The following is a 26,734-nucleotide window of genomic DNA, read 5'->3' on the forward strand; positions in this document are numbered from 1 at the left end:
GGAGAGGCGCCCTCTGCGCATGCGCACCGCGCACCCCCCCCCCCCCCCCCCTCCGAGCCCAGACGGGCCCGGGCCGCGGCGCGCCGCGAGGGGGCGGGGCGGGGCGGGGCAGCCGTTGGCGGCCGTTGGCGGCCGTTGGCGAGCGGCGGGAGCTGAGGTAGCGCCGTGAGGGGACGGGGCGGGACGGGGCGGTGGGGGCGGAGGGTGCCGGTCCCTGAGGGGGGAGAAAAGGGGGGGAGAGCAGCGCGGAGAGGGGCTCGGCGGCGGCAGGCCGGGCTGGGGGGCACGGCCCAGCCCTCGGCGGCGGGCCCGCGGCTCGGCACGGCCCGCAGCGGGCTCCGCGTGACGGGATTTTGGCATCCTCCGCGTCTGCCCCTTGGGGTTTGGGCTCTGGGAGGTGGGGGCGAGCGGTGTTGCACGGCTGTGACCCTCCCCCCCCCACGATGTGCCGCCCCGGTTTGTCAGCTGTCGCGACATGCGACTTCGGTTTTGTGTGTCGCTGACGCAAGCAGGCAGGCTGACGCTCTCTGTCGTGCTGCTGGGGGTGTGAGGTTGCCTGCAGAAGCACTGCTTTCAACCATGAAGTATGCCTGGGCACTTTCAAACAATTTAAAGTTTAAAAAAAAAAAAAAAGAAGAAGAAAAAAAAACATTCCAGCCTTATTTGAAATACCATATTTCAGTAACACGTTATAATTAAGCACCATTCCTTCCTTTCTCGTCCAGGAAACTTAGTTGTCCAACTGAAGGCACCCACAGGCTCTTCCTTGAGTTCCCATCCGCACGTCAACCCAACTGAACCCCCTGTGTTTCTCAGAGCTCCATACCTTTCTGTCTGTTTTAGCCTGGTGCACAAGTTCCAGACGTGGTTTGGGACTGTTTGACACAGGTCGTGCGTCATCCAGACAGATACTCCAAGTAGGAGTGCTGCACAGTTTCAGGCTCAGACGAAAATGTTTGGAGGCTCTGTTGGGAGTATATTCCTGTACGGAATTTGCATCTTTAACTTGCAAGGTGGGCTTCCAGCAGGAAAAGCAAAATACCTATTTTTTTTTTTTTTATTAGGGAAGATGTGCCACAGGCGCTGCTGACCACCAGCCTTGCAGAGACCTGCTTCATCAGGCAAGTGCCCTGGTTGGGCAATTCTTAATGTATAATGAAGAAATGCATGTTATTCCCCTCCTGAAATTGCCCTGTCTGCTATTTTGGCGTTAAACTAAATTTATCAAGACAGTTTAAGTTTTCTCTTTCTCTTTTGCAATGACTATGTACGCATGTAAATGTATTCAGCGTAGTTCTTTAAGTACTGGTGGTCGACAATGAAAGCATAACTAAACACAATACAGTTGAGTTGGGCTATAATTTTGCTGTACCAGCTAAGCAGAGTCATGACTCCAAAGTAGCTGCTAACCCATAATAATGCAGTATTAACAGGCTGCATGAAGTCCTACTAAAATATTCCTGAGTTTGTTTTAACCTTCTCACAATATATCTTGTCAATTTGTATGTCGCTTTTCTTTTATTTTTTATTTGCCTTAGTATTTGTGCCTTTTGGTTTGTCTCCTCCTGATTTTTGAAGCTTACGGAGATACTTAGTACTAGAGATTATTCTTTGCTTTTTGCAAATAGGAGTGCGTTCACAAAAGTGGAAAGGTGATAAATCCGGTGTCATCAAAACAGCTTTTTCTGAGTACACCCACCATCATTACGTAATTTCTGTTTTCAAACACTTTATACGTCCACTGCTGGACTTTGAAAAAGTCCAGCTTCAGTATACTAACTTTAAAGTACTTTCAATACTATTTGTATGTTCGCTGACATTCATTGGACATGTGTAATACATGCTGTCATTACACTTCCTGAATGCAATGTAGCCATACCCTTCGATCCGGCATGAAAGAGAGTGAAAATAACTATAGGATCCAGCTTGGTGGATCAAATCCATTAGAAAAGTCCTGTTCTCGACTACAGACAATGTCCAGGAACTACTACTACCATGAAGTTCTCAATTGTTACTTAGCAATTATTAATTTGTCTTTATTTTGGGGACCTTGTGTCTGTTTTTCTCTTCAGTGAAACCAAAAGAGCTAAAGTCATGCTTTAAAGATTTCAATACAAGCTAATATGCATGGGGGGGAGGTTTCAGAATAAATATGCTCCATTTTACTACTTCTAAACTATTAAACATTGATTTTGTTATTAAAGCAGGTCACTTATTGGAAATCTGGTGATACAAATGAAGTCAATTTATTTGGTTTTAGTTCCTCTTACAGTGGAGGAAAATTCTGGAGACTTAACAGAAATTAGAATCACAGGAATAACCTGTACTTTACAAGAATTCCATTTTATAAGCCTGTGTTTCATGGTAGTATTTTACTAGTTAGGAATTAGCATATCCTGCAGAATACACATTCTCTCTAAAGCAAGAAGCATTTGCAAGGAAAAAGGGAATAATGGTTCTACTACTAAAAGAAAACAGCCAATCGATATTGCAGGTTCTGACGGTGGTGGGCACTACCAGTGTCTTCATTTTATAAATGAACTGACAAGGGTGGTTGTCAGTACTGCAACAAGAAGAAAATAGCAGAAATAGAAATGAAGTAGAACAGTTGTTCTTACTCAGTTCACTCCCAGCCCATCCCTGAAGGGGCATGTTGTTACCCAACATATTTTTCAGATGCTGAGCAAATTGTACCCTGCTCTCAAAGTCAACGTTGCTCGTGGTTACTAATCAGTATTTCACAGCAGTATTGCCTGTGTGTTATCTCATTGTTTACTTCTCAGAGATGAAGAGAGCCTCTCGGTTCTCTACGTTAGCATATTCCTTTGGTAGTGGGTCCTGTGTCTTTTGGGGAGTATATTAGGTACTTCCATGTTGAACTTGGAAAATACAATTCCTACAGAAAATCTATGGGGATATTCTGATTTTGGTTAGCTCACAAAAAGTATGCAATATACTGTGGCAGACATAGGACTGTTTCTCATTTGTTTGCAAACCGTAGTGTAGGTATTGCTCTAACTGTGCTGTATATAGTACAAAAAAGCCTTCAAAATACTTTTCAAATCTTTAAAAAAAAAAAAAAAAGAGGTAATACATCCACACTATTATGGGTCTTTGTGCCCCCACATTTCAGTATTATCTGTATGTGTTTCCAAGAATAAAAGTTACCACCATAATTGCAATGTTGTTCTTCATGATTTTGCTTCTTTTGCATAAAATTGCATGTATTGTTCATACTTAACCATCAGGTGGGAGGAAATGTACCTTTCAAGGCCTGCAGGTTCTTATTTGAAATGTTTGTAAATTAGCGTTGCTTTCTGTCTGTAATCAGTCTCATCAAAACACAGGACAAGCAAGGTGATTTTATGTGCAGGTGGGTAGTCTGAAATGTTTTTTTACAAACAAAATGGCATGATTTTACAAAGTTTCATTCCTTTCTACTTTGTAGCATTCTGTGGCCAGATGAGTCTATTTCAGGTTGTTTACATCCTGTAACCATAAAGAATCCTGATGCAGATAAATCTGATCCCCATCTAAGCACTGTGCTGCAAAGTCCAGCTGTAATTTAGCTAAGCCAAGTGGAAGAGAGGAATAACTACTCATCTTTCTTTCCTTACTAGGCAGTCCCAGTATTTTACTTCAAGTAAGTGCCACTAGTTTAAAGTTGAGCTGAAAATTTTGTTGTTTGTTTTGTTACTGTTGTAGCATTGAATGTAGGAAAATCATAGAATATCCCGAGTTGGAAGGGACCCATAAGGATCATCAAGTCCAACTCCTGGAACCGCACAGGTCTACCCAGAAGTTTAGACCATGTGACTAAGTGCACAGTCCAATCGCTTCTTAAATTCAGGCAGGCTTGGTGCAATGACTGCTTCACTGAGGAGCCTGTTCCAGTGTGCGACCACCCTCTCAGAGAAGAACCTCTTCCTGATGTCCAGGCCAAGCGTTTTTGTTGGATTTTTAAACTTTGCAACCTGTACTTTTGTCATTTTGAAATTGATTATATACCATCCAATTTTAATGGGATTGGAATTGTTAGAAATGTTAGATGATACTAGATGTTAGATGTTTGTTTTTCTTCAATTGTTTAATTTAATGTTTGTTTTTCTTCCTTTAATTGGAAGACAAGGTGGGGTTATGCTCTCTTGTAAGAAAGCTACCTCACTGCTAAATGGTTAAAAAGAGGAAAATAATTCCACGTGTAAGCAAAGGTCAATTCTTAAAATTGAATTTATTTCTTATTACTGCCTGTTTTAACTGAAGTCATTCTATTAACGTGACAGTTTTCATAGAAAGCTAGAATAGACAAGAACTAACTTATTGTATAAAAGAACAGAGACACAGCATGGAAATTTTCAAACCTTTGTAATTATTGAAAGGAAAAAAAAAGTAGCATAAATCTATAGAGAAGAATGAACAACTTTATTTAATGCCTGAAGAGCCTGTGGTCTCGAAGACTGATCTGAACAGGCTGAGGAAATACAGTTATTTTTGCACAACCAGACAAATGTAATGGATCAAAGTAAACAGGTTGAAGAAAATAATTAAATGCAAATTACATCAAGTTGCTATTATATGGCATCAACTTACTAGTGTATATTATTTTGGGAGAGATAGGTAGAGTTTTTTCTTATAGAAGTCTTCCTTGTGAACTTTAGTCGCTAGTCCTCATCAGCACTGGTTGTCACAAAAGATAACTTCATTATGTCGTTTCAGAATAAGTCTCCTATAGCTTGCTTATTAATTGTGCTGACTGAAAGACCACTGCTTCTAGACCTACTCTCTGGAATGCAAGACTCTTTAGCAGCTATATTAGGCCTTGGCTAGTCTATCATGCATACAAACCACTACAGATGTAGTGGTGGGCTGTTGTGGTTGCACTCAAAGAAACGTGAACTGCAAGCTTGCAGTTCTGTGCATTTTGTTGGAAAATGTTGTAAACAGGCTTGAGATCAGAAAATTCCTTCCTCCTTCAGTCAGACAGTTTTCACATTGTGTATTTCAGCAGTGTTCTCCTTGGAGTCATTGTTGTTTGTTTTATTACATGCTCACACAGAGATAAAGTAGGAGGAGATCGTTGCTGTGTCTACTGAGGCTTAAATGACTCATCAGAGAAAGCATGTATTGATCTTTTGAACTGAAAAGCTTCTCTTTATATTTCTTAGTCTACACGATTTGTGTCAGCCCTCTTGTGCAGTGGTCTGATTCAGAACAAGTGCTAGAGGTAATGAGGGGAATGTGCACAGCACTCATTTGCTGTCCAGAGGCAGAAAGTAACTTAAAACATGAACATGACCCCTAAACATTAATAGCCCATCTCTAGAATTTACAGAATCACACAGAATCACAGAATCGTCTAGGTTGGAAGAGAGCTCCAAGATCACCCAATCCAACCTCTGACCTAACACTAACCAGTCCTCCACTAAACCATATCCCTAAGCTCTACATCTCAACGTCTTTTAAAGACCTGCAGGGATGGTGACTCCACCACTTCCCTGGGCAGCCCGTTCCAATGCCTAACTACCCTTTCGGTAAAGAAGTTCTTCCTAATATCCAACCTAAACCTCCCCTGGCACAACTTTAGCCTGTTCCCCCTTGTCCTGTTGCCAGGTACAAGGGAGAACAGACCAACCCCCACCTTGCTACAGCCTCCTTTAAGGTACCTGTAGAGAGCTATAGGAAGGGGATGTAGAGCAGGATGTGGCCCTCATAATCCATCAGGAGGTGTTTGGCCACCTGCTACGGCACTTGGATGTGCACAAGTCGATGGGGCCGGATGGGATCCACCCAAGGGTACTGAGAGAACTGGCAGAGGAGCTGGCCAAGCCACTATCCATCATTTATCAGCAGTCCTGGCGATCGGGGGAGGTCCCAGTTGACTGGCGGGTAGCAAACATGATGCCCAGCTACAAGAAGGGCCGGAGGGCAGACCTGGGGAACTACAGGCCTGTCAGTTTGACCTCAGTGCCAGGGAAGCTCATGGAGCAGATCCTCCTGAGAGTCACCACGCAGCACTTGCAGGGCAAGCAGGCGATCAGGCCCAGTCAGCGTGGGTTTATGAAAGGCAGGTGGAGTCACCATCTCTGGAGGTCTTTAAAAGACGTTGAGATGTAGAGCTTAGTGATATGGTTTCGTGGAGGACTGGTTAGTGTTAGGTCAAAAGTTGGACTCGATGATCTTGAGGTCTCTTCCAACCTAGACAATTCTGTGATTCTGTGATTCCACCAACTCAGGGTGCTGGGTATCCAGAGAACGACTGCTGTTGCCACTAAAGACTGAGGCAGTGAAGGCATTAAGCACCTCAGCCTTTTCCTCATCTCTTGTAACTAAGTTTCCCCCTGCATCCAGTAAAGGCTGGAGATTCTCCTTAGTCCTCCTTTTTGTGCTGATGTATTCATAAAAACATTTGTTGTCTTTAACGGCAGTAGCCAGTTTGAGCTCCAGATGAGCTTTGGCCTTTCTAATTTTGTCCCTGCAGAGCCTTGCAACATCCTTATAGTCCTCCTGCATGGCCCGCCCTCTTTTCCAAAGATTACAAACCCTCTTTTTTCTCCTAAGCTCAAGCCACAACTCTGCTCAGCCAGGGGTCTTCTTCCCTGCCGGCTCGTCTTTGGGCACGTGGGGACAGACCGCTCCTGAGCCATTAAGATTTCCTTCTCGAGGAGCGCCCAGCCTTCCTGGACCCCTCTGCCCTTCAGAACCGCCTCCCAAGGGACTCTGCCAACCAGTGTCCTCAGCAGCTCAAAGGCAGCCCTGCTGTAGTCCAAGATTGTGGTTTTACTGATCCCCCTCCTGACTTCACCAAGAACAGAGAACTCCACCATTTCGTGGTGACTCTGCCCAAGACAGCTCCCGACAATCACATCTCCCACCCGTCCTTCTCTGTTTGTGAAGAGAAGGTCTAGCGGGGCACCACCCCTGGTAGGCTCACTAACCAGCTGCGTCAGGAAGCACCTTCCACGCTCTCCAGAAACCTCCTAGACTGCTTTCTCTGGGCTGTGTTGTGCTTCCAGGATATGTCAGGGAAGTTGAAGTCCCCCATGAGAACAAGCACCGGTGATTTTGCAACTTCTGTCAGCTGCCTGCAGAACTCCTCATCCGTCTCCTCATCCTGGCTCGGCGGTCTATAACAGACCCCCACCAGGATGCTTGTCTTGTTGGCCTTCCTGCTGATCCTAACCCATAGGGACTCAACCCTATCATTCCCAGCCTCAAGTTCCACGACATCAAAACTCTCTCTGATACAGAGAGCCACACCACCACCCCTTCATGCTGTCTGTCCCTTCTGAAGAGCCTGTAGCCAGACATTGCAGCACTCCTGTAATTTAGTAATAGAAGCAGCAGGGGGAGAGACTTAGGAGGCAGAGGTTCCACTTCCCCCTATATATCTTGACAGTAGTGATACATTAGTGAAGACAATGTGTTTTGAGGAGCGGCCTTTTATGTAGCAAAGCAAAATTGTGCAGGAATTCCTGTTGGGCAGTAAGTTGGTGTTAAAATGGTCATTGGGAAAGTCATATGTGATAAGTGAGCATCCGAAGTAGATAATAATTGGATTGTGTGTGGTCAGGAAGAGAAAGTGAGAATCTCTGTTCCATATTCATTTCCCCCTGCTAACCCTGGCACCACAGTTAGGTATTTCAGTAAAAGTGCACGAGCAGAAATGAAGATGTAGCCAGTGTGATGATAAACAGATAAGGATTAAAGATGTTGTTGCAAGGAGCATGAAGAGAAGGAGAGGGAGCTCTAGAGTGGAAGCCTTGGAGGCTGTTCAGGAAAATTCCTTTCATTTTGTGTGATACTGACAATTCATATTTGTCAGATTCAGAGTACATGAAGCAAGCACTGATACAGGAAGCCTTTCAGGTGTCAGAGAGAGAAACACTTACCTTCCAAAGGTGCTGGGCAATCAGAGCATCTGTATGTCTCTCAAACACAGCATGTATTTCTGAAAAAATGAGTAGTGCTTAACAAAATGTGGTGTTGTTAGTGTGTTGGTCTATTCTGACAGAGCTTTTGTAGGGCGAAATTATGGCATACCAGTTCCTTGCCATTTACGTCTGGAAGTATATGGAGTGGTCAACCCAGAAATGACAGTGTAACAGTGAAGGTTACTGCAGTGATGATGGTACTTAAGGAGAGAAAACATTAAAATAACAGCACTCTGCCTGAGACACAGTTGTGGAAAATGGGTATCCCAGAATGGTGTATAGTAAGAGAGAGATGCTTCTTCAAGAGTGAATATTTAAAAGAAATAAAGTGTACAGTTTGGGAATGCTGAGCTGAGGCATGACAGTATGCCTAGAAGTCCAGACCCTCAACAGCAAGGAATGGGCGATCAGAAGACATTCACAACACGTTAGCCTCACAGCTTTATCTATAGCAATCTAATTGTGTAAGTAGCCACACAGAGAAATGCTGTAGCTCCTTGTGCGTAGGAGTCACGATCCTGCATAAGACCTTTCCACAAAGATACAGCCATTTATTCATTAGTATGTATGAAATCTGGGTCAATATTGACCTATTTCAAACATGGCTCTTGATGAGTCATAGTTGTTCTACCTTTAGGAAAACTTATTCTTTCTAAATATTAATCAACATTTCAGTAGTTAGATTATGACACTGCTGCGGGTGAAAAGCTGTCATTAGCAAAAATTATGACTATAGTTACAGGAATAATAGTCTCAGTTCAGGTTGAGACGCAGGTTAGGTAACTTGGTTTATGTTCCACTTCATATATGCTTCATTATTTCATTTTGTTTTTTCGCAGTGGAAGTCCAAAAATATAAGAACAATGAAAGGAGTCTACCCTTCATGCTCCATGTTTCTCTGCTATTATGGTACTTAATTATACCCACTTACCCCTTTTATAGTAATGTTAGAATATACTAGCTTCTCTTGCCTTGCTGCTGCAGAGGTGGCTGCCACAAATGTAACAAAGCTTGGAAAAAGCTCTACAACTCCTACAAGAACAGATCTGGAGAGTGAGAGTAGTCATCTTATGGAAAAGATGACATTTTTCTGTTATCAGTAGACCAGTGTGTTGAAATCTTGCCAGGGTAGTGCATTACAGTTAGGTTCTAAAATCCCCATGACTTGTGTTCCCTTTCATTTTTGCAATTAATTCAGGACCAGACAATGTCTTTTGTAGTGATGCTTGCTAGACAGCAGGGTTCAAATTCAAAAATCACATACAAGCTATGAACTAGGAAAAGACACTGATGAAAGTTTGCAAGCTTAAAGCACCCACACTGGAGTAGGAAGTAAAGTAAATGATACCAGTCTTCCCTGACTTTGTAAAATGCTGCTGAGCTTTTATGTCAAATCTGTATGAAAAATAGTTCCAGTGTGTATGGACACATCTTCAATATGACTTTTTTGGTTTTTTACCTTTTCCTAGACTTAGTTTCACTTCCCTGGTTTCATAATATTCACAGCTGTAGTTCATTTCACTTCCTGATTGCAACAGGAGTGATTTAGCAGCATGTTGCAGACTATTTTATTTTCCGTGTCTTCAGCTGTAGGTTAATGAACATTAGTGTTGGCAAGTCATTCTGAGTTTTGTATATGTGAAATGAATATAAACCAAATAAGTCTAACTAGGGAAGCTTGAAAGTACTATTTTTCTTTCAAGCTTTGCCCATATTTCCAGCTGAAACCATAGGAGAGGCAGATAAAATACGAAATACGTCAGATAGTTTATGTGCTTCCAAATGGCCATTTAACACTCTAAAACAAGCTGTGATGCAAATATTCTTGTTTCTTTATTCATGTAGGTAAGGGCAGTAAATTAGGTTTCTAAAATGTACATTGTTTTAGCCTAGCAGCAATGATGTGTTACATAATAACAAAAAGCCTTGATAATGTTGAGTCATACTTTTATAAATGGACTATCCTTAGAATATGTCAAACGCATCAGGGTGTCCTGTCCCTAAGCAAGATGTCTGGTAAAGATTTTCAGGTAAAGGATCTGACTGATTTGTTGTTGTTGTTGTTTTAAAAAAGAAAACCTTGTAGCACAATGCAGTCATTGCTACTGTGCAAGACAAATGTTTTGTAGTCCTCTGCAGCAAGCTGTTTGGTAAAATGCATCTGTTTCCTCTTTTTCACCGTTTTTCTCCCAGCAATGAGTAATCTTTTGCTTCAAGAATTGATTGTTCATATGAATAGATACATATACATATTATTTGTAACTGTTTAAAATGTATGTGTGTGTATGTCTCTCTATATACATGTATACATATATATTTCTTTTTACATTTTAGAGCTGTGATGGCCAGTCACCAGGCAGAAGTTCAGAGTTTGAAGCTAGATAATGATTCAGTCATAGAAGGAATAAGTGACCAGGTACTGGTGGCAGTTGTGCTCAGTTTCACTTTCATTGCTGCTCTGGTATATACGCTTTTAAGGTGAGAATATGTTGATGGGAATTAATCAACGTACTTGAGTTTGTCAAATTCTAACTTTCTCAACTGATTGTTGCATATACAAAGCTTGTTTTGTGATGTTAAGGAAATGATTGTTTGATCACTTCCTCTATTTAACTAACTGCCTGAGTTCATAATTTAATTCACAGTTAGAGTTAAATGATGCGTTTCTCAAAAGTAAAGTAAAATTTCCATACATTCATCCTTTCCGAAGACTGAAAATGACTGAATTCACAGTGTGTATGGCTGTTGTGTCATATTTGGTTGCTGAGTGAAGATTTATCAATAATGACTCCACAAATAAGATTAAATGGAATCCTCCAATGTGCTTGCTAGCTGAAGCAAAGAAAAAAAAAAAAAAAGAGCAGACTGATTTATTTATAAAATTTATAAATGAGTATATTTGAAAAACAATGGACTTTAATATGCTATCCATAAAGGAAAATGCTAAGTTCAAAATTAAAGAATTTTAAAGGTCAATTAATAAAAGCTTATTTGTAGTTCCAATGTTTTTTCTTGCAAGCTAACAAATATTTTAGCCTATGTGTTTTTGGGAGAATAAATCTGAGCTTCACCATGGCTTTTTTGTTGTTTTGTTGTATGTTTGTTGTTTTTTTGTTTCTTTGTTTGTTTGTTTTTAACACTTCTGTGGACTTCTGAATACAGAAGCAGTTTTAATATCTGAGAGAACTAAATTTTAATGATGCATCAGCATTATGAAGCTTACCGAGGAGAATGTGTCCTTGTAAGAAGTATTAGTGGGGCAGGGTGTGTTTGAGAGCAGGCCATGAAAGACACCGGGACTGGAAAAGCCTGGTTGAAGTGCAAGGCAGTGCTACTGTTCACCACCAAAGAGATAGCACGGGAACCTCAGAGGATTGAATGCACATCAAAGTGATTTTCTTGCCAAGCCTGTTTCAGTTATTCAGATGACTTCAGGACTCCTCTCTTCCCTCAGCTGCCTTTTCTCTGCCCCCTTGTGCTGTCATTATCCCTTATGTTTACTTTTTATAGCACATGTGACTTGAATTTGAAGCATTTAGTTAAATACTAAACATTTTGTTTTTGAACTTCATAATGGCAAGTAAGTTAACATTAAAAAAAAAAAAAGTGAGTAGAGCAAGGAGGGTCAGCGGTGAGCAAGATCGGTGGGGGCTTACTCAGGACGGGCATTCAGGGAGATGATACATTGATGATGAAGAGTTACTTGAGGGAGGAGAAAATGGCTAGCTGGATCTTACCAGTGCAGTGGAATGAGCTGTAACAAGATCTGTGGATCTTGTTACATGCCTTGACAGTTTATTTTCTGGAATGGCAAACAAACTTGAACACAAAGTTTTCATAGTTCAGAAGTCTAGAAACAGCTTATTTTCACACAGTATGACTGACTCCTGAAGGTCTTACCAGCATCTTCTTAGATACCCACTGTGCCTTCTGGAACCTTTGAAAATTGTCTGTATTAAGCAGCATTTTCCCCATACCTCTTTTGTATTGTTGCCATCAAAATCTGTACAGTACAATGGAAAATCTGTACAGTACAAAAGAACGGTAATACTTAGCATTGAACAAGAGGCAGGGGAGAAAAAGCAGATAAACATGGAGGGGAGAAAAATGGAATATGAAAAGAACTGCTGAGGGATATGGTTGCTCTACTTTTTTGTAGCAGGGAAAATGCAGTGAGGCATCACATCAGGGCATGAGCTGAAGGTCTCTGAGCTTTTGGTGTTGAAATCTATTAATGGTAACTAACATATATATCAAGTTGCAGGTGTTTAGTTCAGTGAGATACCAATTCAGTATTTCTTTAGGACATTTTGTTTAATGTCTCTGGGTTGTACATTTTGATAAAATGCAGTCAGTTTTTTTCATCATCTTTCAAAAAATAAGTAGATTACCACATTACAAATGAGATTGTGAAACTTTAGTTTATGAAACATGTTAAAAAGAGTCTGACCCTCCAATGTTTTGTATCAGAGACTCCCTGCATGTCCTACGTGAATTATCAAACCCATGTTTATGAATCTGTAGTTTTAGATTTTTTTTTTTGTCTCTTTTTTCCTGTTCCAACTTGAGGTTTGTTTATAAACCTAAATAAGTATTGTCAGCAGAAGTCAGATCTTAGTCCTTGGAAAAAGAACAATGTCAATCACTGTGCAGTGATACTCCAGTCTGCATAGGTGCTGGCCTTCACTTTGCCTACATGAGAGCACATACTGATTGAGTAGGTACCATTACCTCTCCTGGTAGTGATAGGTTGGTGTGGTCCTTTATGAGGCATAGTAAAATCTTGCCACCTCATGGGATTTCTTTCCTCAAGTTACAGAGTGCTAACACTCAGAAATGAGGAAAAGTGCTTACTAAACTTTTTTTTTTTGGCTTGGCTTGTGTTTGGCCAGAAAAAAATATTAAAAAAGCCTTTAATTACAAAGCACTATACTGTTTCTCATTTATTCTAACTTACTTACTCACACTAACTGCACAACAGAAGCTGTGAATGGGATAGGTCTTGAACTATGCCTGCCTCTTCCTGGACATTGTGTAGCATTCTGCTTCTGAACCATCTTATGCATAGGTAGCAGACACTGTACCTCTACAAACACTCTCATATGTTGAGCATAATGTGTGGTACCAGACTAAAGTCACGTATGTGTAATATTTGCATAAGGATGATATGCCAGTATTGCCCTGGTAACTTTGTCTACTTTTTTTAGATAACAATCTGGTAAGAAATTTGCAATTAGTTGTTTATAAAGGACTCGGGATAAACTGGCTTATAATTCACACCTTCCACTTGTGTGTGATTTGCATTGAATTTCAATATATATCAAAGTTCTGGCAAAGTGAAGGTGCAAAGCACGCTAATTTATAGAGTCTAAACAGGAAAATACTGTTAAACATATAACTTGCACCACAGACAACTTCCACAAGATGTGATTTGTGGAGAACCAGGGGAGAACAATAAAGTTTTTAATGTAAGCTTCTCATCATATAAGTTTCATATGTCAGCCACTTAACTGCTAAATAAACATACTTTTTGCAGATAATCAGGTTGTTAGTAGCATGAAAATATGGGTTTTCTCTGTTCCTCTTTGAAAAAAGAATGAAGAAGACAAAACATTAAAGACAGCAGCATGCAGTATTGTGATTGCTCACATCAAACGAAGGAAAATATTGCAGATGTGCCTGGAGCCACTGAGGAAGTTACATAAATAGATCCGCAGCCAGAAAATGTCTTAAAAAGTCATCCATTTAATTCTGACACAGGTTCAGCCTGCCTAGATCATCCCTAAATCAGAGTAACCTGTTCTGCAATTTAACTTTTAGTCAAAGATAGGTCACAGTGCCCTGAGGTAAAGCTTTCTGGCCTTGTACGTGTAGTAGTTAGAAATGTTTTTTCACCAACCTTGGATAACTGTGGAAAATAATTGCTCGTATTTATAGATCGAAAGACTTATCCTGTCCCCACTTCTCTCCATAAGCAGTCTTCTATACAGACTCCCAGTTCTTCAATCTTTTTCTAATGCTTGAACTATGTGGGCAGTAGTTCTTATAATTCTCTTCTGAATTCCTCCAATTTCTCTACATGTTTTTATGCATTTAGCTCAAAATGGAAGACAGAATCCAGCTGAGATTTCAACAGTGCTGAGCAGAATTTATCACCAGTTAAATCCATATGAATAAATAAAACACAGGAATTTGCAGTTCTGAACGTGTTGTTGACTCATATTTATTGTAATTCAACATCTCGTAATGTTGTCAGCATAATTTCTAATTCCAATCCTGTTCCCATTGTGTTTTTGAATTCTTAATATATCCAGCCTCCTTTCTTCAGTGAGTCCCTTCCCTCTGATTCCTTTTTATCTTGGTGTTTCTAACCTGTAGTTTTCTTGCCAGTAGAGTCTGCAGTGATTTCTTTTTATATCCAAGCTGCTGATAGTTACATAAAGTCAACATTCTAAAGCTAAGAGTTTGCCTACCCCTTCTTATGTAAATCTTGTGGATTAATCTTTCATATAGCAGATAAATCTGAAATTGCAAGGATTTTTCAATTCGATGATAGCTCATGTAGTGAGTGGGGGAAAAAGAAATTGTAAGTGAAACAACAACATAAAAACTGGAATGGAGAGAAAAAATAAAACTTTTTCTACATGATGAATATATCTTTAAAGCAGCTTGACTTTTTTGCAGGTTAATGGCTTGATTTTTTTTTCATGTCAAAATTGAGTTTTCATATGGTTTAGTGATTGTTTATGGAGCCTTTATTTGAAAAATTTTGTTGCTGTGGAGCTTTAAGTGGCCAGAGTAATTTTAGGATCTACACTAAATGTACCGTTTCCTTAATTTTTTGTGTACTTCCTTTAAAATTCTTTATAGCAGGAAAGAGTGGTTTTTTCCTCCTTTTTTCAAGTTTCATTGTTTTCCATTCAATTATTTTTCAGTGTTGCTTCACAGTGTTCAGTTTTTTCTTACTGCTTATATTTCCTCTCACAGAAACGAACATCAGAACATACACCCAGAAAATCAAGAGCTAGTAAGAGCTCTTCGACAGCAGCTTCAAACTGAACAGGTACTTTGCTAAGTGTTGAAATCGTTCACCTATCTGGTTTGGGGTAGTGTAGACTTCTCTTTTGAAGGTCTGGAAGAAGCTAGTGTTGAAAGTTTCAGGACCTTACTTCATGTTCAGAGGCATCCTTAAAATTTATCTAAGAATGAAGTGATGTAGGGTTTTGTTTTTTAATGGATAAATCAAGTCATTACAATTGAAGATTTGACTGGTTCTTTTTTCAAACCAGCTTTTGCCACAAGGTGGAGTATGTTAGATTGTGTTGTGTGCTTCCTGCAATGTTCCTGGGAACTTAGTGGTAAAGGAAAAGGAATCTGGAGAACAGCTTGCTGCCACAGGACAGGGGTTAGATGTTTAAACTGATAAACTGTGTAGCAGAACAATGGCACAACAGCTGGAGCTGGGCAACAGGAATTGCACCCAATTCTGACATGTAGGAGAGAATCTAATGTTTAGGCCATGTTAGCAATAATTTTTGAGTCCCAGCCCTTGAATGAGAGAACCCATGCTTTTTGGAGATTGTTCAGAAGAGTCTTTAATCATAGTAGTGCTTGAAATAATGACAGATTTGTGACCAGAATGCTTATTTATGTGGAGGAAAAACGTGGTGAAATGGGGAGGAAAACACATTTCACCACAGTGAAATAAACAAACTGATGTCGCTGTTTGGGCTTGGGAACCCTAGATAGTGCAGTTGGTAAGCAATACAGTTCAGGCACCTGGTTTGAGACAGAGCTATTTAGAATAATAAAGTAAAAGTCTAGATCTAAGGTGTTACTCATGCTTCAGTGTGTCTGATATAAGGGATCCTACTTAATGTGAAGGATTGGGGAGGCTCTTCTTTTGTGGTCTTTAATTGGATTGAAGCACATACTTAGATTAGGGGAAAATAATGTGCTTGTCACTAAAAAAAAATAAAAATAAAGTTGCTTGGTGAAATAACTTTTGCATTTATTTTTTTTTTTAATTTGTTTTATTTCACATAGTTTTGAATTCGAGTATTTGACTTCTGGTAACATATATATTTATTTATGTACTTAAGTTCAGCAGACTTCTCTCATAAGAAATAGGATCTTTAATGTTTTCCATTTCTCTTCTGTCCCAGCAGGATGCCTCTGCTGGTGATAGACATCGCTTCTATACAGATATGTCTTGTCCAGTCTGTTTGCAACAAGCTACATTTCCTATAGAAACAAACTGTGGACATCTTTTCTGTGGTAAGAAAGAGAAACCCCAAACCCCATAGATAAAACCAGAACAGAAATACAAACTTCTGGCAATAGTACTGTTACCCTAGTGCAAAGCTTTGCTAGATTTTAACTGCTTATCTATAAGTTCATTAGAAATAATTTTCTATATAATTTGTTGAAAAAATGAATGTTAATAAATAGTCACTCTCAGAATATGCTGGATTTTCTTCTGTGGTATCAGGCTTGAAATGCATTTAATTTAAATATATTATGGACAGAGAGTATCATTTACTTCCTGTTAGTGAAAAACAGAAAAGGCTGAAATACACTTGGAAATGTACCATATAAAAAGCTGGTTTAGAAAGAACAAAAAAAATCTGCTTGGTGTTTTCATTATTACAGAGGTATTTTGTTTTTCTTAGAAGTCCTAGAGTTGCTACTAGCTTACAATATTTTCTTTTCTTTGAGGCCCGGCTGATCAAATTTGTAAATATATATTATCAGTGTTCTATGATCACTGTGATCATTTTGCTTCCCCTCCTTCACTTTCCCAGTAGGCTTCTTTCACTGCAGTTGTCTACTGTTACAGAATATATCATGCTTACCATGCCCGGTCATTTAAAAGACAAAAGTTATAAATGTGGAAAACAGTAAGGAGAGCGAGATTTTCATACACTGAAACTCTGATGATAAAGCCAGGTTTTCAGGATAAATTTTACGTCTTGATATTTTGTCACTTACGAATTTTAAATTGGGAAAAAATAGTAATTATTTGTTTCTTCCGTTAATGATTAAGAAGTTTTCTGTCATTTTAGGAAATAATTTCTTAAAATTAATAATGCATGTGAACCTGTTCAGGATTTTTCTCATTAATCATGCTGAATATGGTTCTTGGTATCTTTGATGAGTGCCATATACAAAAATACACATCTTTGTTGTTTTGCTTGGTGTTTAGCTTATTGTTTCATACAATAATTGTTTCAGATCAGAAGTGTCAACATCCGTAACTTATTTTTGTCAGGTTCCTGCATTATTGCATACTGGAGGTATGGATCGTGGCTTGGTGCAATCCGTTGTCCAATCTGCAGACAAACGGTAATAACTCAAGTAATTGTGGACCCGATGGTTTGGCCATCTGGTACAGTTTACCAAAAAAGTGTTACGTGTGAACTGCGGTAGTAAGAGTGACAGAAGAGGGAATCTGAGAAGCTGAAAGAATATGGATATGTGAGACGTAGATGGTGGACATTGTTTCTTAAGTGTTTTGCTTTGCCAGATAAATCAAAAAAATAAAGACTGTTCCTGCAACTCAAATTTAAGTGAACAGCACTGATAACTCAGCCGTTTTTCTGTAAAGGAGTATATGAAAAGAGAAAATCATGAGACCTTAACTATAGTTCTTCCCTGCTTCCTAGTTGTGATGTTATACAACTTCTTAACTAGAACTTGAATCTGAAAGACCTGGCTGTTCTGGAAGACTGCCAGTAGTCAAAATATGACTGGTTTCTAAGAAGTACATCTGTTCTCCCTGCCAGAAAAACAAACCAAAACAAAAACTATCCATGTCAATTTCTTATTCTGTTCCTATTTTTAGTTTTTATTAATTTGAGCTTTATAGAGCAAGCATATTACTTCCTTCCTACACAATTTACTTACATTGTTAGTTTGAAATATGTCCTTGCAATTCATTAACATTCAATCTGAGCCTCACAGTCTGTTTTAACAAAAGTACATCTGTGTTTTAACAGTAGTAAAATTACAGAGTTATATAATTCATTGGAAGTTACTAACATACTTCACCCCCTTGCCCATACATTATAATCCTGTTTTGATTCTGTGTATCAGCTCGTCAAGTGACCATAGGAGAGATGAAGGAAAGAAAAATATGTATGGCTAGAGGGAGAATGAATTGGTTTAGACAACAGCCAGTGAGGAGAGAGAGGGGCAGACAATAAGGGTGAGAAAGATGGAAAAAAGGAAAATAAGATGTTTTTAAGTGCTTTTTAATGTTTCTCTGGAGATGGATGGTCTTCTATCTTCCTCTGAGTAATAAGTACATTGGGTAGAACTGCTTGCATGATTATGCATTCATTCTCACCCCCTGTGAGGTAAGAAAAGTGAGGTCTCACTTGAACAGGGAATGGAAGTGTATATACATGAACGACATGAGTCACGCAGAAGGTTTGTGGCAGGGCTAGAAGTTGAATATAGATCTGCTTGTGCTGTTATTTGCCAAGTGTGACTGCTGTAAAAACTCCTACAGGATCCTCCCTTGCCTTATGCTCTGAAAAGCTTTTCAAAGTCCAGTCTCTTGAAGCATTCCACAGGTAAAGACAAGTTAATATGAGAAAGCTTAAAGAAGCTCTGTTTTGTAAGCTTCTACATCTAGACATGAAATGTAATAAATGCTTCATTTTAAATCTAGTATTAGCTCAGAAATAAATATTGCTCAACATACAACTTACAGAGTATTGGTTTTGTGCTTGGGAGAAAGGAGGGGAACTTCTTTCTGAATGTTGATTTTTCTATTTTTTTTCTATTTAATTTAAAATGGGGTTAGGAAGTAACAGCCATTGGAGCTATACACTGGTTTTGGAAGCTTAGAAGATGTATATTTATTGGGCAGGTACAGAAGGAACTTCCAAAAATAGTTACAATTTAAATAAAGACTTTTTCTGCTTGCTCTGATAATATGCATTTTATAACTAAACATATTTCCAAATGCAAGACTTAGGTTTCCAGAAAGTCCTATGCAGAAAGATAAAATATATTTGAATATGACTTCACATATGTTTCTGTTTGCATGATAATTAACCCAAGAACATAAGGGAATTCTCAGTACTTACCAGAGAGCTGAAGGCTATTATCTTTTTCCACTATCTTCTATTACTCTCTTTGGTCTTCTTACAACTGCCCGTAACAAGAAGCATGAATTTTGTTGTTTGTTTGCTGAAATGCAACATCCTTCTAAAGCTGGCAGAGAATGCTCTACTTGATTCTGAGTTTAAGAAACAAAACTAGGTTAATTTGTGAAATTAACTTTATTCTCCAAATCACTTATAAAACATAAAAGATTTAGGTGTTGAGAAAAATTTGCTGTAAGCTACTCTTATAAGGTGGGTTGTTTGTTGTTGCTCATTTTTTGCAAACTTAAAAAAAAATGGATTGATATTCTTCAAATAGTTTTAAGCAATACATTTGTTGAAACTTAGAAGCAGTATCCACATATTAAATATTAATATTTTTCATTTTATTTTGCTACTAGATATTCAACTAAAACAAAGTTTGTTCTATATAGTTAACTGAACATCACTGTTGACTCATTTATAATTGACAATATCTGTGTTTAATTGCACATGTTCTAAAATCCCTGCTGTGCCTAGGTAACATTGTTTTTACCACTCTTCGGTGAAGATCAGCAGGATGCAACCCAAGTATTGCAAGATGTTAATGATTACAATCGGAGATTCTCAGGACAACCTAGATCTGTAAGTTTGGGGTAAATTTGGGTGGACGTCAGTGATTTCAGGGGAGATGAACAGCATTTTTGGTGACTTTTTTGCATGGAATGTGAATTTTTTATTTGTGATGTATAGGACTGCAGGATTTTTTTTAGGAAACTTGTGCTTTTATGGATAATACAAGCCCACAAGCTTGAAATATATTTGTAATTGCTATATGGAAACTACTATTTCTGTTGTGAGTGAGAACTGCTAATAATCTTGAGTTCCCTTTTCTTAATACTTAATGAAATAAGTGAGTTGCAGGAAAGAATACTCACTTGATTAATTTCTTTAAATTGATTTGAAGAAGCTGAAGTTCTACTCTGCCTTTCTTCTTCAGATTTCAAGCTGTATGATGTTTTGGAATTTTTTCCTGCTAGACTATATTACAGTCTTTATTCTGCCCTCTCAGTGAAGAAAACAGGATTTTTTTGATGAATAGCTAAAATGGTTGAAGTTCTATGAACTTTAAAAAATGAACCTCGTACACCTTTATTCTGTGTGCACGGCCTGATTTGGAAAGTGAAATGCATGTACATGAATACCAGTAACTCTGATACAGTTTGTTTTCAGCTGTTCATTGGATTTGTATGTAGTAGCAAAACATTTTTTTTTTTTTTTTTTAATGTTCAAAAGCACAAAGCAGTAATGCTTTTTATCCAGAATAGATTGAAACTACATTTTAGGCTCCAGTGGACCTCTCTGGGCTCTGCGTCTGTTCCTCAGTAACTGTCCAGGGTCATCCCGGACGTCTGCACTAAAGCCCTAACCTGAATTAGATAATTTGTTTTTGACTTATACACAGTGTTGTGCTTTAACCACATACAGCATTCCTTTCTAGAGGATTTTTTCAGCCTTGATTATAAGTCCTTTTAATGTCATGGCTCTGTGTACAGTGGAAATGGAATCAGTACCTAAAAATATAAAGTAAAATTCAAAGGTCATCCCTCCCCAAGCCTCACAACGAACACTTGAATATTTTCTGCTGATCAGTCCCTCAAGATGACAGAATCATAGTCAAAAAAATGAAAAGAAAAAAAATGAAGAAGTCAGGGATGGATTCATTTAAAGGTTCTTTATTTTACTTTAAAGTTTGGTCCTTGGTGATGTATGAGAATCACTGGTTTTATGCCATAGGAGAGGCATACCTCCTATGCCATAGGAAAGGCATACAATGTGTTTCTGAATAAATTCTATGTATTCTAATTTAGCTATTATTTCTTTTATTTTGAGGAATGCCTAGTTCTCTTCCCTTCTGATCAATGTATCATTCCAATTACCCTGTTTGCTGTTTCATAATTTCTCCATATTTTGTTTTCCTCTAATAGTCACTGCTTTCCTTTCTTAATAGATAATAAAGTACTTTGTGGTAAGGCAAGTGTACATTTTACTGTATAGAGTTATACAGTTTGACTGTTGCCTGAAAACATATATATTCTAAAACTAACTTCTTACCTAGCAAAATTAAATCCGGAGAGTGTTATCTTACTGTTATTTTATTTTCATTATTATAAATGAAGAGATACCAAAGCTGTAATGTAGTAATAGAAACTTCATACCGAAAAAAAGACATATTTAGCATGGACCTGTAGCTAAAGCAAAATATTAACCTTTGTTTTGTTTCCTCATAGATTATGGAAAGAATTATGGATCTGCCCACTTTACTGCGGCATGCATTCAGGGAGATGTTTTCTGTTGGGGGCCTCTTCTGGATGTTTCGCATCAGAATATTTCTCTGCTTGCTTGGAGCTTTGCTCTACCTGGCGTCACCTCTGGATTTTCTTCCTGAAGCCCTCTTTGGAATCCTGGGGTTCTTGGATGATTTCTTTGTCATTTTTCTCCTGCTGATATACATCTCCATCATGTACCGAGAAGTGGTAACACAGCGGCTGAATAGATGAAATGGATGAAAACCTCCCAGATGCACAGGTGTTTGTGGAATGTTTTAAAAAGAGGACTATAAGTACAGAATAGTGAGGTGCCTGTGCACAGCTTCAGTAACTGCAATGTCATGGCTTCTAGTTGATCATCTTATACAAATATGAACAATTAGTATGTGGTGATGCTTAACTGGAATCTTTGTGTATTACAAAAGCTTCATAACGATGAGGTTAGTTTTATAATGTAATAAACTACCTTCATCCGCTTATATCTAATGAACAATTGTATGTAGTCAAAGCAGAAAACACCTCTTTTGGGGTGTGATTTGTGAAAAGGGAGCTCTGGCAAAGAACTTCTAAGAAAAAATACATTTGGGTACTTTAGACATGTATAAAGAAATTCCAGAAATTCTTCAGAGGACAGTTACCATGACTAAATTGTTTAATGTCTCACCGTTGTGGGCTAGAATTTTTTAAAATCAAAGTAGCTTGTTATATCTCTGTGAAAGAAGAAACCCAAGGACCGCATTACAGGTATCAACCTGCAGGTTGCTGCTGTCCACTTGCTTCACAAAAACAAGGAGAACACCTCAGTATTGCTTAAGCTGCACTATGTACGGTTGCATGCAATTCGTACAATTTTATTTTTATATTTCGTAATAGGCACACACCAGATGATCTACATGGAGAAACCAATATTATGCACACCAAACTGGCTAGTGCTCTGTGTTTCAATGGGAGCATGGTTTTGCTCTTCAGCTTGTTTATTTGGTGGGTTACATATCTTGGAAGTGGCATTTTTGTGCCACTTCAGGTCAACGCAGTATATCTGTATTGGACATTTGCATCCCTATAACTGCATTCAAGAATCTAGCCAATAGAAAGAACCCTCGAATTTTAGAAAGTGATCAAAGAAAAGAAGTCAGAACTGGATGTTTACAGAACTTTACCTGATTGTATATTTGCAACACTAATATTAAAGAACTTAGATGTGGGGGTGTTTGATTTTCACTTGAGGATTTCTTGTTTAATTGGCTGGTTGACTTGTATGTGGGCAGAGGGTATTCTGAATTAACTTGAAAAAGATCTGTGAATAGGGACCACCAAAAAAAATTTAACATCTGGAAATGTTTTCAAACCTACCAGAGTATTAATTATCCTACAAGTTGATTCTTTTTCTGTTGGATTTCAATATAGACTATCATAGCTACAGAATTCATCTGAAAGTACTTATGTAAGGGAATGCCACTAGAAAGCTCAAGAATATTCCATATCTATGTACTTTTAGTTTGAGGAAAGGTAATTGCCATTTTACTTTAACTTCCTGAGTACTTGAAAGACATCGATTAGACAGAATTAAAGAATTAAACATTCTTTGCATGTTTACATTGTATTGGATGAGACTTAAAATGAAAGGGACCTTTCCACCACTTGTGTGTTTTGCCCATGTCGGCATCTTTCCACAGCTTCTAGTACCTAGGCATGTTCAGGAAGATGATGTACCTGGCACCTGATGTGTCGTTCTATGGTTGGTGCTGGAGATTGTCCCTCTGCGTTTGAAATTACATTAATTTGCAAGTAAATCCACTGATTCCTCATTAGGAAATTTGCTATTGAAAGTCCAGCAATGTTTTCCAAATGAACTGGAAGGCTAAATTTTTCCTTGTTGCTATGTGTGTTAAAGATGGGCAAGAAGAGAAACAGGAAGTGAAAGAAGGGTGAGGAGGAGAAGAGCAGGGCAGAAACGATGTTTTCATTAGCAAATACTGTTGTTTCTGGCAAACCAGCCATTCTTGAGCACATTAGTTGAGCTTAACTCTTTTTTGGTATTGTTAACGTATGGTGATGGTGTAGTGGCTACCTCAGTTAAGTCTTTAAGGTATTATTGAGTAAGTGTGGGATATTCATAAGCTGTTAGACATTTATGAAGCAAGGTAGTGATTTAGAATAAACAGAATTTTGCAGTTTTGCTTTAAGCATGGTTTGTTTGTTTGTTTTTCCAAGAGATCCAGCCGAGAGCAAACTCCAAAAAAGTATTTATAATCGAGTAAATGTAACACCTCCTTTTTCGCCTAGAGTGTAGCTTGTGGGTCTGCTTAGAGAACTGTGTGTTCTGCTATTGTAGGATAACTGGACTCTGTTCATAAAATCTGGTGATCTAGTACCTCCTACATGCGTTTATCCTGTGATTGTGGGTATACTTTTCCCCATGACTCTCTAGATGTAGAGTTGGTGTAGAAACTGCTTAGTGATTTTTCATTGAGCTCCCAAATTCCACATGATACTGTGAAGAAGTTAATGCAGAAAAGCCCTTCTAAGGAGTCTGTTCCCAAAGAACAGATCTTCTGTTGTATCTGAAATCATGTACAAGCCACATGTGAGTAACTATGTAAAGTTTACCTGTGTTCTGTTCACCACGTTTCTGCTAGCCAGCAGGATTTCACTCGGAGGCCTCAGCTTACTTTTGAATATTGAGTAAGACTGTAAGCTTTAATTCAGCACAGTAAATGCTTGACAGAATTAAGACCATCCTGCCTTTTCACCACCATGTGTGCTTGCATGTGGAGACTTTTTTGGGTTTCTTTTTGCTCCTTCAAAGCACTGATGAACAGTATTATGAGTTGTTCAGGCTTTCTTTTGAGCAGCTGCAATGTGCAGGTGCAGCTGTCCGGCAGTGTCTGGCTGCTGCTCCTTCAGGCAAATCTGAATTAGCTCTAAGTTAGCTGTCTTGAGTAATGCTAATATCTTGAGCTTATCTGAAGCTGCAGAGCTCCCACGAAGCTGGAGATAAATACATGAGCATTTAGTATTCCTTAACTACCTACTGCCAAGTTATTCTGTTAGCAACGTTCAAGGTAAGTGCTAGACCTGAGCACTAGCTTCAGAATGTGAAAGAAATGCTGTCTGGGGAGCAACTGCAAACATTGCTGCAGTTTCGCCACGTGGAATGGGGCAGCCATATCACTAAAGGGGGGGAAGAGGAAGCCTTCAGCAGAAGAGAAGCAATACGGGGGGGGGAAGGGGGAAAGACAGTTCTTAGATTCTTATGGCTTCACCAAAACCTGTGAAATATTTGATTGTTTCAGCAATATTAACAAAGAGGAAAAGTAAAGTTATACTTTATAGTTTTTACAGAATAACTTGTAGCATCTCGAGGCCTAATGATAACCCTTATCACAAGCGCTGTACAAAGCAGTCTGTTTCTATGTTGTTTGTGACACACACCATGGACGCCTATGAAGATGAGGCAAAATGGTGTAATTTGGGGATGCAATTTTGCCATGGATTTCATAGAACTGTAACAGTGACCTGTGTAGATTTTTAAAACAAAAGGATTTAAACCTACTTGTTGTTACTTTTAACGATAATAAATTGCTATTAAAGTGAGAGATTCTTGTGATTTACTTTGTTGGCTTTCTGGATGGGAACTTTTTTATTCCTCCTTTTCCCCCTCCACAAGTCTAAAATAGTTCTGCTCCAGTCTTGAGTGATTCTTACGTCTGGGCATCCTGTCCACAGGCAGTAACTCAATGCTTTTCATCTTTATTATTTCCATTATGAGAATTACAATCTGAGATTTTAGTCCCAAAATTATATTGGTACAGTAAATATCTTTTCCCTGAACAGTCCAAGTAGTGCCTTCAGATCCGTAGGCACTGAGCTTTCAGGATGCCAAACCAGTACAGACAATTATTTAGCACATTCGTATGTCAGTGCTCCAGGCAAACACAAGCATAAAGCAGGCAGACAGAATCTAGGTGGTAAGCTAAATCAAAGCAAATAGAAAATGATCTCTGTAGGTTTAAGGGAAAGATGACAGCCATTGTGGGACAAAGAAAAACTGGATGTGAACAGCATGTGCTGCAATCCCATGCTTTTCATGATTCATGTCATGAATGGCCCCTGGCTATTGTTCTGCTAAGAACTTACCTGCAAGTCTTAGCTGGGAAGCCCAAGGTCAAGTTGGGCCAAGGTCTTCTGGGCTTGCAGAATCAAAGAACGGTTGAGGGCGGAAGGGACTTCTGGAGGTGTGGTGGTTTTACTCAGGAGGGCAGCTGAGCTCCACCACAACCACTCACTCCTGCTCCTCAAACAGAAAGGCAGAGAAAACATGATGCAAAGGGCTCAAGGGCTGAGATAAAGTCACCAGTTCCTGTGACAGGCAAAACAGAGTAGGGGGATGGTAAAATTTATTGCCTACTAATAACAAGCTAGTGAAGTGAGAAACAAAGGAAAGAAAACAAAAACACCCCTCCCGCATCTTTCTTCCACCTCCTCCCCCCAAGCAGTGCAGGGGAATGGAGAATTGTGGCTGTGGTCAGTCCCTGGCGCTTCATCTTTGTGGCTCCCTCACAGTCCAGTCCCTCTCTGCCCCTGCTCCCCGTGGGGTCCCTCCCATGGATGCCGTCCTTCCCCAACTGAGCCTGCGGGGGCTGCCCCCAGGCAGCAGCTCCTCAGCACTGCTCCCACACGGCTCCATACCACGGGGTCCATCCCCCAGGAGCAAACTGCTCCAGCACGGGTCCCCCACGGGTGGGCAGCAGCTCCCCCCAGACCCCCTGCTCCTGCGTGGGCTCCTCTCCACGGGCTGCAGCTCCGGCCCGGGGCCTGCTCCTGCGGGGGCTCTCCATGGGCCGCAGCCTCCTCCAGGCCACATCCACCTGCTCCACCAGGGGCTCCTCCACCCATGGGGGGGCTGCAGCGTGGAGATCTGCTCCATGTGGGACCCATGGGCTGCAGGGGGACAGCCTGCTCCACCAGGGGCCTCTCCCTGCACAGCCCACAGGGGAACTGCTGCTGCCTGCCTGCAGCACCTCCTGCCCTCCTGCAGCACTCCCCTGGGGGCTGCAGGGCTGCTTCCCTTACACTACCTCACTCCTTTCTCCTGGATTCTTTTCACAGAAACCACCCCCTTTAGCCCTCTGCTACCAAAACCTTGCCACCTAAACCCACTACAGGAGGCCATCTGGTCCAACCCCCTGCCCAAGCAGGGACACCCAGAGCAGGTTACCCAGAACCATCTCCAAGGAGGGAAACTCCACCACCTCTCTGGGCAACCTGTGCCAGTGCTCAGTCACCCACGTAGCACAGAAGGGAACGGCTCACCTCATACATGGTGCCTGGAGCTGTTCCTCCCCAAGGGCAAGACTTCGCACTTCTTGCTGAACTG

The 26,734-nt window shown here is 39.8% G+C and overlaps 1 protein-coding gene across 6 annotated transcripts; it reads left to right on the top strand.

Moving 5' to 3' along the window:
* The first annotated feature begins 60 nt into the window (after positions 1-60).
* Positions 61-24,942, top strand: RNF170 (ring finger protein 170). Of its 6 annotated transcripts, none has more exons than XM_084304681.1 (9): positions 103-157; positions 1,065-1,121; positions 8,771-8,840; positions 10,266-10,409; positions 14,919-14,994; positions 16,097-16,208; positions 17,203-17,276; positions 19,565-19,669; positions 21,316-24,942. In XM_084304681.1, exons 4-9 carry the CDS (start codon positions 10,273-10,275, stop codon positions 21,583-21,585), a joined length of 774 nt encoding a protein of 257 aa, XP_084160807.1. In that variant the 5' UTR covers positions 103-157; positions 1,065-1,121; positions 8,771-8,840; positions 10,266-10,272; the 3' UTR covers positions 21,586-24,942. The 6 variants fall into 6 exon arrangements, with proteins under 6 accessions (XP_084160812.1, XP_084160808.1, XP_084160807.1 ...); XM_084304685.1 differs by having other exon boundaries at positions 10,266-10,347; XM_084304683.1 differs by having other exon boundaries at positions 10,266-10,347; positions 16,100-16,208.
* The last annotated feature ends 1,792 nt before the right edge of the window (positions 24,943-26,734 follow it).

This window comes from Netta rufina (genome assembly GCF_964035555.1).
Source record: "Netta rufina genome assembly, chromosome: Z".
Taxonomy (NCBI): Eukaryota; Metazoa; Chordata; class Aves; order Anseriformes; family Anatidae; genus Netta; species Netta rufina.

Excerpts from the sequence above, each read along its gene's own strand:
- RNF170 (XM_084304686.1), top strand. The coding sequence starts at position 10,273 with ATGGCCAGTCACCAGGCAGAAGTTCAGAGTTTGAAGCTAGATAATGAT. Across the intron at positions 10,410-14,918 it reads CTGGTATATACGCTTTTAAG|AAACGAACATCAGAACATAC; the intron begins GTGAGAATATGT and ends TTCCTCTCACAG. Across the intron at positions 16,209-17,202 it reads CTGTGGACATCTTTTCTGTG|GTTCCTGCATTATTGCATAC; the intron begins GTAAGAAAGAGA and ends TATTTTTGTCAG.